The sequence below is a fragment of the Curcuma longa genome, chromosome 11, assembly GCF_044706935.1.
Source record: "Curcuma longa cultivar G26 ecotype Majalengka, Jawa Barat chromosome 11, ITB_CL_G26_1.1, whole genome shotgun sequence".
NCBI classification, from domain to species: domain Eukaryota; kingdom Viridiplantae; phylum Streptophyta; class Magnoliopsida; order Zingiberales; family Zingiberaceae; genus Curcuma; species Curcuma longa.
In genome coordinates this window covers 14,252,267-14,266,881 of record NC_133871.1, presented here as the reverse complement: position 1 = coordinate 14,266,881, position 14,615 = coordinate 14,252,267, and the positions used below count along the sequence as shown (strand labels likewise).

General features: G+C 37.5%; 2 protein-coding genes across 3 annotated transcripts; both read left to right on the top strand.

The window, feature by feature from the left end:
- The first annotated feature begins 545 nt into the window (after positions 1-545).
- On the top strand, positions 546-2,354 carry LOC141841206 (uncharacterized). The gene has a single exon (XM_074729343.1). The coding sequence runs from the start codon at positions 593-595 to the stop codon at positions 2,246-2,248; it is 1,656 nt and encodes a 551-aa protein (XP_074585444.1). The 5' UTR covers positions 546-592; the 3' UTR covers positions 2,249-2,354.
- A 474-nt stretch (positions 2,355-2,828) lies between these two features.
- Positions 2,829-14,394, top strand: LOC141839704 (crossover junction endonuclease MUS81). Of its 2 annotated transcripts, XM_074727516.1 has the most exons (15): positions 2,829-3,019; positions 3,099-3,193; positions 3,292-3,370; positions 3,458-3,544; positions 3,636-3,755; positions 6,192-6,393; positions 6,773-6,866; positions 6,973-7,070; positions 7,210-7,352; positions 9,697-9,754; positions 11,000-11,158; positions 12,279-12,358; positions 13,321-13,558; positions 13,640-13,726; positions 13,870-14,394. In XM_074727516.1, exons 1-15 carry the CDS (start codon positions 2,829-2,831, stop codon positions 13,969-13,971), a joined length of 1,833 nt encoding a protein of 610 aa, XP_074583617.1. In that variant the 3' UTR covers positions 13,972-14,394. The 2 variants fall into 2 exon arrangements, with proteins under 2 accessions (XP_074583617.1, XP_074583616.1); XM_074727515.1 differs by having other exon boundaries at positions 13,321-13,726.
- Positions 14,395-14,615: the final 221 nt, after the last annotated feature.

Sequence of the window (14,615 nt, the reverse complement as noted above, 5' to 3'; positions counted from 1 at the left end):
TTTATGCTAAATCCTAAATTATACATCAGTTTTGGCCAATGAATTATATAGTTATTTTTTATCAAAATTCAAACACAAATATGTAGATGGACTCTACAAATCCAACTTAAAATTTTATTGCAAGATCATCAGAATTTAAAGGAATTTAAATATTCAAAAGATTTTTTTTTAAAAAAATTCAAATTTAAAAACAATATTAAACTTGATATTTTTAAATTATAATATCATAATAATAATTTTCAGAAAAACCTTTAATATCAAAAGTAATGTTTTTCTTAAACATTATTTAAAATATTTAAGATTTATGTGCCAAGACAGGCTTTGCCGGTTGCCAGGCTGTGTCACGAGCGGCCCCCTTTATCCCTCCAACACCGACACATGTTTTCCTACAAAATCTTCATTTACCAAACAGCAGATTGCAGAGCAACCGGCAGCTGCGCAGCTACCGACGGCGGATGTTAAAAATTTTAAATATAAAAAATAAAAATAAAGAAATCAGAAAAGGAAAGACGTGCCAATGTTGTTGCTACCAGCCTTTCCCACCGCACCTGGTGGCTTGTAAGCCCGAGCCGCCCTTGCTCGCCTCCCAAGAATGTTGTCCGAGGCACAGGCCTGTGCCTCCACCCTCCACCGGCGGTCTCCGGTGAAACTCCTCGCCGTCGCCCTCTTCGTCGCCCTCCTCCTCTGGGCCATCGACGCACTCTCCGTATCCATCAGCGCCACCTCCTCCGTCTTCGTTTCCGTTTCATCTGCGACCGACGGGCTGTCACTTCCGGCTCACCCAGCCGCCGCCGCCGTCGCGTCGCAGTTCCTCAGCTGGATCTCCGCCCCTTCAACCCCTAATTTCACCCGCACCCTCATCTCCCGCTGGCAGGCTCCGGGAGGCGAGCCTTGCCGCGACTCCCGCACCACCGACATCTCCGTTCCCGTCCTCGACCACCGTCACGTAGTCGAGCTGCCCGCCGGGGAGGCCCACGAGTTCTCGATCTCAGCTCTGGGCGAAGGCGGCCGTCCGCGCTGTGTCGGCGGCGACTACTTCGAGACGGACCTCTCTGGTTCTTCCTGGAAGTCGCGGCCGCCTGTGGTAGACTACGGAAACGGTTCTTACTCATTCCAGCTCCAAGTTCACCCCGATTTCCCTGGCGAGTATAACCTAACCATCGTGCTCCTCTTCCGGAGCTTCGAGGGGCTCAAACTCTCCCCTTTGCGCTTCAAGTACAATCGACAAATGAGGAAGTTCCAGATCCGGTTCCGCCGAAGCAACGTTCTACTTCCGCCGCTCCACCTCTGCCGCAGCGGCGACTTCTCCCGACCGGTCTGGTCTGGGCGGTGGACGCGGCACGCCGAGAACGATAGCTGCGGCGTGGACGATGAGGGGCGGTACCGCTGCCTCGAGCTTAGCCTCCTCTGCCCCGTACCGTGGTGCGAGGGGCCGTTGGCCGCACTGGAGAGCAATGGTTGGGTCTACTCCGCTCACTGCCGTTTCAGGATATTTACACAGGAATCGGCGTGGAGATGCCTCCGCAACAAGTGGATCTTCTTCTGGGGGGACTCCAATCACGTCGACACCATCCGCAATCTGCTCAATTTCGTGCTCGGACGAGCAGATATTGACTCCGTGCCTCGCCGATTCGATGCCAATTTCACAAATCCGGCGAAGGGTTCGGAGTCGGTGAGGATCACCAATGTCTTCAACGGACACTGGAACGAGTCGATGAACTACCTCGGCTTGCAGTCGCTCCGAAACCAAGGGTTCAGGGACCTCGTCTGGGAGTTCTTCCAAGGCCCGACCGCACCGGACGTCATGCTCTTCAACTCCGGTCTCCACGACGGCATCTACTGGCGGAGCGTCCGGGCCTTCGCGCAAGGCGCCGAGTACGCGGCCGAGTTCTGGGAGCAAGTGATGGGGCATGTGACGCGACGCACGGCCAATGCGCCAAGGATATTCTACCGGACGACGATCGCCGCCGGCGGGTACGCCAGGGACCTCGCGTTCAACCCGAGCAAGATGGAGGCTTTCGATGGCGTGCTGCTGGAGAAGTTGAAGGCCAGGGGGCTGATCACCGGAGGAGTGATCGACGAGTTCGACATGAGTTTCCCGTGGCACTACGATAACCGATGCAACGACGGCGTGCATTACGGCCGAAAGCCGGCGAAGGCGCGGTGGCGCGATGGAGAAGTGGGGCACTATTATTTTGTGGACTTGATGCTGGTTCATGTTCTTCTCAACGCCATATGCCATGTGTGAGCTATGGATCGACCAGCGTTCTCTCGTTAACAGATAGATCACTAAAATTGATGATATTTAATTCATGTTCTAACTCTTCTTTTTTGAAGCGAAATTGTGCAAAATTATCAAGATACTCTCGAGTAAATTAGTTTAGTCTTCCGGACATAGTTGAGTTGATACGACAAAGCAGAGTTGTTGAAGTAGACAAGAATCAAATTTAGACGAAGTTGGGATAATATCTTTCTCTATCGTAGTCAATTGTAGTTTTTTGATTTATTTTTTATAAATGATTGTAGGAATGATCGTGTGAGATTGTTAAGGTGACAGATTTAATCAATTTAAAATTAAATGAAATAAATGAACAAAGAGATTAGATGGGACCAAATTTTCGGCCTTGCCTCGTGGGCTGCAAGTCGAAGCGCTTCGATATGAAGAAATGGGCCAGACTTTCACATCGTAGACCCGGACCACTCCGTCTCCTGCCCAAGCAATTCGAATAGTCGAACGAATTCGCGGGGCAGGCGACGTCCAGCCCTAGAAGGAATAGCCCGTTGGCTTCTTCCGGATCGAGCTTCTCCAACTCTGTCCGTGATACGAGATGGAGAATCGGCATCCCGTCCGGTGCAGCGAGAACGAAGAGCTCACGCTTTACCTATGGAGGAAGCGGCAGGAGATGGCTGAGTCCGATGGCATCTCTGACAATCTCGACTCCACGCTTTCCGTCGCTTATCGCAACATCTGCAGTGCGAAAACCCCGATCAGAACCCTTAAAGACCTGTCCAAAATAAAGTGAGGCTTGTTAGATCCTTTCTTTAGTCGCAAAAATGTCCTCTTGCTTTTGATGACGATCGTGTTTTCTCGGTGCTAGGGGCGTGGGGAAGTGGATCCTGAGGCTCATGCAGGGGTTCTTCCCAGAGTCCGTCGCGGATGAGTCTTCCGCTAAGAATGATGCTCCTCGGAATGGTTATCCTTGGGATCCCAACATTTTTTATCTTTGAAAAATATGTTTATTTATGCATCCCCATTAGTTAGTATCTTCTAATAAATGCGAGTTTTGATAGGGAAGAAAGCAAAAGAGCCGAAAAGATACATACCGCAGAAGAATTCAGCTGCATATGCCTTACTTATTACACTTTACAGGTGTATATCTGGTTTTGGTGTCATTGGTTTGTGATTGTTTTATTCTGTATTTATTTATAGTGCATCTTTTTTGTTTCTGGTTTTTAGAGCAATGCAGAATGGGGCTAGTTTTATGAAAAAACAAGAACTGATTGATGCCTCAGAAGCAAGTGGCCTTTCACGGACTTCAATTGCGTGAGTGATTATTCATCTATCTATTTAACTGTTTTACAGATCTGTATCTATTAACCTGGACTGATGATTCTGTTCCTGGTCTTGATCACAGGACAGATAAGAGTAAGCAACCTGGATCTTTTGGGAGTTCAAGGGATTGGTATACTGGATGGAGCTGCATGAAAACATTGATATCAAGAGGCTTAGTGGTGAAGTCTAGTTGCCCAGCAAAGTAATGTTGCTTCCATCTAAAGATTCATGATTTGCTTGTAATAGTATAACACTAGTTTAACAAACTCTCATACTAATTTAACAAACTTTTGCCATTCTTAGGACGGATACTTTATTTTTTGTTTATTCTATAATAAAAACATGCAAAGTTGGAGGATATTGTCACCTGGAGAAATGAAGTTGTTAAACGATACAACTTACATCCAACTACAGACATTCAGAGTGTATGTTGATTGGTGCCCTACGAAATGGTGAAAAGCTGGGGTATTATGGATATCTAAAAAGTACTTCATTGTTTGTGTATTATATTAATGAAATACATCTATCTTTAGAAAACATCTATTCAGTATAAGTGACAAATTTCTCAAACTTTTGGAGCAAGAATGGGAATTGGGGATAGAAGCTAGTTACATCTCCTTTGCCAGTTAGTTACAAGTGTGTTGAGAGCGAGACAATTATATTCAATGAAAGTGGCATATTCTCAGTTTTGTGGAGCAAGAATGGGAATTAGGGAGAGAAGCAAGTTTCACACACGTGTGTACAATTTGGTTTACGAAAATGATATCTATGCTTGCATTTTTGACATCTATATGAGTTGCATTGAAATACATTGAATTTGTGAAAAAAATAAGAACATTGCAAAGTTGCTTGCATTGAAATAAGCTTTATGTTTCTTGTATATATGTGTGTGTTTCTCCTTTTAGAAGGATATTCTTTTTACAAATTATATTGATATTTTTTTGTATAACTGAATATTAATGGCCACAAATTTTAGAAAAGAAGATTAGATTCTAATTCAAAAGGAATTATGAAAGACTTATCACTTTCATGCTTTAGTTGACAACATAAATGATTGCCGAAGTTCTTTTTAGTTTCACACTTGCATCTTCCACTATGTAACTATAACTTCAAGCTCAGGTCTTTGGACAATCAAATCATGGATGACAGATACCTTTATAGTCTTAGTCTTATGCTTATCTCAATGAACACCTTTTTTTTTTTTTTGCCAAATTTGTCCAAGATTGACTCTAATTTATTGGGTTATAATCTCTGAAAATTGTCCATGCGAAGACATTTTCATTTCACAATATTATAAGGCCAACTATGAAGATTTAGAGTTGTCGATCAGATTATATGTGATTTAAAATTTTAAATATTAGACTAGTGTATTGAACCTATGTCAAGTTGACTTTACTAGATGGGTAGGATTTCTCTAGTGCCAAATATTTTGTTGCATCCTATATTAAGGTATCCAATACCGGCTGTTCCTACCTTATTCCACAAGGAAGGTGACTTTTTCACTATATAAGTTATGACCTAAAACAACCACTTGGATCGCCTAGGCAATTTGGAAAGAGTACCACTTGCTTATTGAATATGAGTTCCCATTTAGGGGGCCCTCCAAAGAGTAGCCAATGCAGTTTGACTAGGCAACCTAGGTGATCTAGATGCTCAGTTTAGGCAGGTTCAATTTTATCAAAAAATATGGTTCATTTATTAAAAGTGTTCCACTTGAATAATAAAGTAATAAACAGTTAAAAAACCGAATCTTTAATCCCGCTCTCTTTGCTCACCCACACTTCTTCATGGCCAACAACTCTTCACTCGATGCTTCTCTAGTGGAAATCTGTGTTGGCAGCCCAACAAATTCCAATTGTCATTCCTCTTCCTTTTCTTCTCCTTTAAGATGTATCCATCTTCTAGTGTCTGGTTCTCTTCTAAAGTTAGATTCTTCTTCATTTAACCTTAATCTCAGCTTTCTCTTGTATATTTCTTTGTGGTTTTCTCCTATTTTATCTCCTTCCTCTTCAGATAGCTTGTGACTCCCCAATTACAATGTGTAACATATCATTGGATACCTGCTCAACAAGTTAGCAAATATGCAAGAAAACAGACAATTAAGTATTAATAAAAACTTGTGTTTCACAAGTTACTATAAACATTACATGTAGGATATTTATACAAGTCAAATGGTCATTCATCAGATAACTTCTTTAAAAAAAATACAAAATTACAAAATTTAATATTCTTTCTCAAGACTCTTGTAGTTAAGTATCATTTGCAACATGGATGCTTATTGAAAAGGAATTATTCACTTCACTTAGTAAAAGCTAAAATAACACACATTTTAGTGATACATATATGGTTGAATTAAAATTTAAAATTTAAAAAATTGTAAACATTAACAGGAAGCAATTACATCATCTCATATACACAGACTTAATACCATAAGGAAACCCAAATTCATTCATGAAACAAGATATTGCCAAAGGTTAGGTTATTACCACAGTAAGCTCAGAGGTATGAGTCTAAAATTGTCATACTTAACTTTGGTAGCTGGTAGATGTTTCTGTCATTATTAATACCATAAGAAATTGGCCCTAATATTGTTGTCCATGACTTAATTTTAATTATGTATCCTCTTACTCTTTTGCAGATTCATGCTAACGCAAGAAGGGCAAGAAGCTGCAAATGAATGCCTCATTAGATCAGGGAATCTTCAATCCATGTCAGAAACTAATATGTGCCACAGTATTTCTGACACACAAAATTCATCTGTTGTTAAATTGACTTCACAACCATCAAGTACAAGCTGTCAGCAAGAAGTGATTGACATTTCAAATGAGGTTGCAGATAAGGTTTGGGCATTGTTTCTGAAGTGCATGTATGAATTTTGTCTCTAGTAGGGGATAGTTCTCTATTCCACTTAACTCGTTATGAGTACTCGTGTCTTCTCTATTCAACTTAACTAGTTCAAGTACTCATGTCGTGGTGGTCGAACTGGTTCAACATGAGAGGGAAGTTCAAAGCATGTAGATAGAGATGAGAAGAGAGAAGGGGAGAGAAAATGAGGGATAAAAATAAGAGATATAGGTTTTCTTGATATATACTTTTGGGTGACGATGCCTGCTATATCTTTTCTTTGAGTTAATGTTGAATTATAATATCAACTTGGTAGAATCTTGAAGTTCCTTTAATATTTTTACCAGTTTTTGGCTTTCATATATTAATCCCCAGGGCAAGCAAGCTGATCTTTCTGATTATAGCATGGATTATACAGTCCAGGGAAAGCAGTGCAGATCAACATTTATCAGCATGCCCATAGTTCAGGGTATTCTTCTTGCTTGCCAAATTAATTTAATCTGTACAGTGTTAAATTTCATACTCCTTTTTTCTTGCATTATACTTATACCTGAATTCTTTGGTTGGTTCTTCAGATATTATGACCACCATACCTGCAGTCAATATGATGTCCCAGATTCCTGTTTGTTTTGATGCCACTCAATCTTTCAATTTACGAGTTTGCACTGCAGTTGTATGTTTAATCTCCTTGCTGTGCAAATCATATTTTTCAAGTTTTAGCATAGCAAAATTAAATTTGTCTCTTGTGATCAGAGATTTCAAAGAAGCATTAAAATTATTTTGACTAACTGTTAATTAATCCTGATTCTTAGGATCCTCATACGCACAAAGTATCTGCTAATGATGCCATCAAAGGAAATGACAATATTCTTGCCATGCCACCACATGACTTTGGGGAGAAATTTCAGGATATATACGATGTTATCTTGATATTAGATGATCGTGAAAACTTTGGGTTAGCAACTTTCCATTTTCAACTATTTTGCAAAATTGATTCTATGTCTTGATTTTCTATGTTATCTGATCACAAGTCTTATTTCATTATTTGATTCTCTGCCAATTAAAATAGAACACCACTCATCAACAAAAAGACAAAAAACAAACTCCTAGTATCTTTGTTATTTGGGAACAATTTGGCAAAAACAACAATAAATATATTTTATTACTTGTAAAATTGTGTTAAAGAACATCAAGACAGAATTCAAACACCAGTCATTCTCCTCTAATAAATAAAAACAAAAATTTATTTGCCTTTTTCTATTCTTTTTATTGACTGTTATAGATGATTGACAAAAACAATGGTATATATATAATTAACTAATTCCAGTTAAAGTCTGTTAAAGGATAATGAATGTTTCCAGTTGGTCTTTTTTCATAATGAATATTTTATATCATTTTTCAAAATGACCATGGATTTTAAATTAAATAAAACAAACAGTATTGGTTAGTAACATTCCATATTCCATTTTGTTGAGAGTTTGACTTTTTTTTAACCTTTCATTACAAAATTTTTCCTTTTCATTAGCTTCCTTAGTTCATTTACCCTCATATTATGAAGTATTTAAAGGATTATAAAGGACGGCTAGAGGCAAGGGTAAATAGATGATTCACCAAAACCTCGCAAAAGTCCCAACTCAATCAAAAGTTAAATAGAGTGTTAGATGGAGTGCCAGGAATGTAATGTAAGTATGAAATGAATTGCAACCAAAAATAAATAACAGAACATTTGTAATGTTAAGATTAATTACTAAATTGCAACAAAAAGTTTGAAAATAAAATACAATGATAAATCTTGTATTGAATTGCAATGAAGAATCTTGTATTAAATTGTAAGGAAAAAACTTGTATTGAATAGCAACAAGAAAGTATTGAATTGCAATGAGAAATCTAATTAAGAGCAACGAGAAAAACAAAGATAGAAGAGGTTTATGCTAACATGACCTTTTAACGTGGTTTAGAGACCCCTCCTACTCCATGGCCCATGACGCTCTTGTGCAACATTGTGTCAATGGAAAATCTTAGTATCAAAAATCAATCGAGCAAGATTACTCTTTACAATCTTGTGAATATAAGCTCACAAGTCTCGGATTCAATATAGGACAATAATAATGTCTATATCAAAAATTTGGTGATCTTTTTCTCTTTCATTAATGTGGAGTATGCGTGCAAAAGATAAAAGGAACTCAATCTCACCATATAACGGATATAAATAAAGCACGTAGGAAGAGAAAGAGAAACAAGCAACGTTTGATGTACATATAGAAAATATACACAAAGTGCTTAAGACAAGACAAGATAACTTGTAGAGAATGTTTTGAGTAAGGACCCTCAAGGAGCTATTTATAGTTAGTTTCCATCAATTGTAATTTGTATCTATATCTCATTCATGACCTTTTTATGATCTGAAATCCGAATTCATCCTAATTTGTGACCTTTGGGTCTACCAAGTTGACCATGTAAAATTGTATTGTTTAATCGACAAAAGCACCTTCAGATCAATTAACTATCATATAATGATTGTTATCTGTTGGGTTGGTCAACCAATGTTCTTGGTCGACCAAACCAAGCTGATTGGTCAACCAATGGTGAATAATAACCATTGAAACTCATTTTTCGAGCTTTACTAGGTTACTCATTTTAACCTATGTACATATTTATTTACCACACAACACATTCTACCCAAATTACAAGTATTTTGGGCATTCTTTCACAGTCAAAACATTTCCTAGCTGATGCATCCAATTAGTCTATCCGTTTAATTAAGTCAACCAACACACTTAGCCAACTTGTCAAATAGAAACCACTCATTTTAATATGTTTGTCAAAAATCAAAAAACCTTGAGGGATTAAAGGTATTTACCTTTGACTATGTATTTTTGTACTTGTTTGAGCCATCTCTGTCCATCTGGCAATTTGGTATTCAATTAACTGTATAACTGTTATTAATAAATAACACAGATCCTACTTAAATCTTATATGCAAGTCATGTAGAACTTTGTTGTTATGTGATTGAGTTGTTAATATGAAGCAATGACTTAATAACCTGCTACTCAATTCACATTAATCCATCGCAAGATAATTTGTGATGTTTTTCAAGGTTTATAACTTGTTGGCACCTTGGTCTATTTTAACCGTCATCACTTCTTGTATACCATATGTAAACTTGGCTTATTCTATGATCAACCAGGCAGGTTAATGCTTATTTTTTAACTCAAATAAATGGTTATGATAGTGCTCACAAAACAGTCTGGTAAGAACAACTCACAAATTTCATTTTTTTCTTACTTAAACCTTTTTAGGTCCCGTTCAAGAAAAGTCATTGATAACATACAGATGCAATTCAATATCTTAGTAGAGGTGAGTTCCTTGAAGAACTGTTTGAAGTTTGAACTGAACCTTTGACATTTTTTATTATAGATTAAGATTTGGTTTTGGTCCTTATTTCCACAATGTTCATCTTAGGATCTAAATTATGTCAAATTAGAAAATGCTTTAATATTTATCCTTGCTTCAATTAACACAGTTTTCTGTTTCAAGCATGCGCACATTGTGTTTTTGTTTCTTCAAATGCACTTGTGCCTTTTAGTTGTTACTCATCAAGTTTCCTACTGCATCCTACAAATCATTGAAGTCACATGATATTATAGACTAATAGACTATTCAGATAAAACAACCAAAAAGAAGCTTTGTTGTTTGCAGAACATAAAGATCATCTAAGATGTTAGCATTATTAAGGCCATATTGATATTCCATTTTAATCAGCTGATACTATATAAGAAAATTCAGATGTTTGAATGGAAGAACAATCTTCCTTAACTTATTTGTCTTGAGAACATTGATAAAGGCTTGGCTACTGTCTGGATGGTGAGTAATTTGTTTTTTCCTATTATAATCTGACATGAACACAGGATTTTCCATACGTGAGTGGGGCTCCTTGAAGAAGAGAGAACCCACTCCGATCAATGTAAGCATGCAGATTGGGACAATTGCAAAGGGTGAAAAATACTGTTTTTATGATTGTAAACTTTCTTGCCTATATGTTCTGTAGTTGGATAACAATTATCAATATGACTATCGGTGGCTTCAAACTGTAACCTCTGATAGCCCACTACTTGCCACAACTCCCTACACATACCACAACCAGAGCTGAACTTTACACCAACATAAAAATGATGTCACAGACTTCAACTCCACAGCTACACAAATGCATAAGTGCAGCTTGTCGAAACAACTACACAAACACATAAGTGCAGAGCATAAAAAGAGCCAGTCCAATTTTTTGTGAGAACATTGGGTAATTTCAAAGAAAATAACATGATTTATTTGGAAAATCATGTGCAGTGGACATTATAGAATTGGTCCAAGCTTTTATGGAATGCAGTGCTCATAAAGAGTCATTCCAATTTTTTGTGACAACATTGGGTAGCTTCAAAGAAAATAACATGATTTATTTGGAAAACTTATCATGATTAACCTCTGGAGACTAAAGGTGATCATATTCTGGTTAAGATGTATAATATAGTAGTAGCACTTTCAAGTGTCATATTTTCCTTTTCCACTTCTGGTAGAGAACATCAATTGTCTTATCAATTTTCTTTGTAGGCTAGACGCTTACCTGTTGGAGATGCCATTTGGCTTGCTCGACGTAGAGAGTGCAACACTGAGTATGTGCTTGATTTTATAGTAGAAAGAAAAAGAGTCGATGATCTGTGCAAATCAATTAGGGATAACAGATATAGAGATCAGAAGTTGAGATTACAGGTGTTCCTCTTTAAAAAAATTTTGTTACCCTGCTTGATCAGATTACATAATATATTAGATGACTTATTTTCTTTTGTCCAAACATGCATATTATGCTAGACTACTTGTATGCTAGGTTACTTTGCACGAAATACTTCATCTTATGGAAAATCTAATTGACCATTATATTTGTAAATGTAAAGAGTGCAGATTTGGTACAATGGCTATGAATATTGGTTCTACACTGACAATTGTAGCCTGTCACACTATATACAGAGATAAATATGACATAATGATTTGTAAATAAATAATGGTTGACAGAAATTGGATGGATAGTCAAAATCTAATGTTCTTACTACTATCATGAAGTTTGAGAAAGTATCATTGCTGATGATAGGTTGCTGCATTTCAAAGGTATAGTTTATAGTTGAGATACTTAGTTATTTCATTTTGAAGGATGGAGAAATTTGCAGTTGGAAGGAAGCTGTTTTTCTTGATTTAAAATGTCAATACTGGAAAGTTTTCTATTTTAAGGGATTCTACTTTACTGCTTTTTCCTGACCGAGATTCTGAAACCACTGATCCTCAATAAAATGATATATCATCTACCCTATTGTCTGTCTTTCAAGTAACTTGTGATATGGCCAGTAGTAGCTCTGTCACTATTAAGCGTCTCCCACTCTCATGTATCTATGGATATTTGCCACCCTTATTTATTATATGTTAATTCCACGTTGGTTATTATTAGGTGCTATGTCAGAGTCTTATGCATGAGCACTCATGGGGTTGCATGCCTTAATTGGTGTTCTCATCAGTGATGAGATAATTTCTAGAAGTGATAAAATTATGCTCTAGAATTAAAGAAAGAGTAAAAATAGACCGTCATTCTGTTTATTTTATTGGTTTGGGTTACCTTAAAAGTTTTTTTTATTGCATCACGTGTGCTTATCTTTTCACTGTAGTCCATAAACATATTTCTAGAGTTTGAACGTACTTTAAAAAACTAGATAAAAATTGTCTGAAGATAAATACATGCCCATCTCATATAAATCTTCTTGCAAAGAAATTATTATCTTGCTATAGTATATCTCTCTACTGTTACATTATCTCTTTTTAAAAAGACAATATTCACTTTATGTAGAGATGTGGAGTCCAAAAACTGATATATTTGGTGGAGGGTGATCCGAATAGTTTGGAGGCTGCTGAAAGCATTAAAACTGCGTACGTATACTGCTACTACCATTTTATGTTATTTGCCATTTACTTTTTTTTTTGGTGCGCTCCAATTGCTTTACCAGCTCAACTAATTGTGTCAGTTATTAAATAGAAGCTTAGATTGGAATGAGTTATCATTTTTACTTTTTAATATCGTCTTCTGAGTACTAATTGCAATGTATAGTTTAGTTTGCGGAATAAAAATGCATGTGCAAATGCATATGTTGAGTAACCAAAACCAACACCGGAATAAAGGCATCACAAATTTCACTTGATCATTGATCCTTAGTTATGTGCAAAATACACCCAAACTTCAATTCGGCTTCATCATCAGTAAGTTCCACCCTGTCTCCAAAAGTTATGATTAGCTTGCTTCCTGTTGCACTTGATATTGGGCTGCAACATGCCTGAATTCTAAGTGAAACAGATGAAATATTGGTGATGCAATAAGCATTTGTTTTTCTTGGTGGCGTCTCAACGACACTGGTCCAGTGCAATGGGAGTAACTAAAATACTGCCGTCTAGATTTATAAAACCGACTTTAGCTAATTCCAACTTACCTTATCATATTCATACAATGATACACCAATTCCATCAGCATGAATACTACTTTTTTGGTCTGCACATTCAATATTCAGTAGCGTAGTGGGTATTACCACATATTTTGACCACTCAAAGAACGTGCACTTTAGTCTCAGTGCATATACTTGTGCAGTTAACGGGAATTTTTTTGATTAAAAAAAAAATCCACAATTGCATAGTTTTTGCACAAACTGTATCCGAAGGTTTGACTGCGAGACTAATTGCCTTATTAGGTGGTGTCTCAACGTCACTGGTACCGGTGGTGTTTTGAACAATACCATGTATGTATCATTCCACACCATGGTATTTTTCTATGATCCTCTGTATTTACTGCCTTTCCAATTTATGTCAAAAATTGTACAACTGATAAAAGTATCTATATCTAGATGTTTCACAACAGAAATATTGGAAGGATTTGATGTACAAAGGACGAGTGGTTTTTCCGATACTGTGAGAAGATATGGCTATCTCACCAAATCAATAATGCAATACTATGATGAGCAGTTCTGCAATGGCAAAGTTCGGCAGTCTAGAGTTTGCTCCTCATACAAGGAATTTATCAGTAAATGTCAAGATCTTGAGAAGATGACTGTTAGTGATGTTTTTGCTCTTCAACTCATGCAGGTGATTATATGTATTTTTTTAAAAAAAATTTATATCCATACTGGATGCCACTTTCATTTCAAGTTGCTTTTTGTATGTCAGGTTCCACAAGTAACAGAAGAGATAGCTCTGGCTGTTGTAGGTTTATATCCAACTGTTCTTTCCCTGGCTCAGGCATACTCTCAACTGGTAAGAACTAAGTAATTCTGAGCATTTTTTCTTTAGTTTTATATCCAAACGTTCAAGAGAGATTTGTTTGTTTAGTCAGTTAAAATCGTGTTTTCTTAAAGATGAAAGCACTCCAATGCTTTATCTTGTCTGATATTGTTTAGGAGGGAGACCTTCATGCTCAGGAGGAGATGCTGAAGAACAAAAGTAAAGTTGTGAGCTCACCAGCCAGCAGGAACATCTTCAAGCTTGTTTGGGGTGACTAACACAACTGTTCTCCTAATATTCAAGAATCGACGAGGAAGACATGTTGATACGCAGTGGCTTGCGAGGCCTGTTGGCATCCATTCCACTTACTGATGAGTTCTGGTGTCATTACCGTGAAGTACGAATTGCTATTTTGACTGGCATGTTCCAGTGTCCTAGGTAATTCACTTTCACATATGGTGTCTTGGCAACCAACCACCACTTATCCAACAAGGTCTAAGGTCAGTTCATGGAGCATTTCTACCTTAGGAGCATCCTTGCAAGGGAAAGACAAACTCCAGGGTGCAATGACAGTGTTGTATGCAAGATTTCTTCAATTGTACGAAGCATAGTTTGCCTGTATGTGTACATATCGTTCTAGTTTTATCATGGGCTTGTCTTAGTGCTGAACGTTCGTAGAAAATTGGGCCTTATGTAATCATTTTCAGGCTTTATAAATTGTTTTCGCTCTAATAGTTCATTAAGTGCTGCTTTAGTTTTGGGCTAGTTGATATTTCGATCACTTATCCATTTCGATCTACTTGAAAAAATAAATGGAAAAGAATGTAAATAAATCTGACAATTTGCATTTGGATGAAAAAGTACTGGGCTGAGCAGCAGATTAAAGATCTGGAACAGAAGAATTTCAGATCCAGCATACACC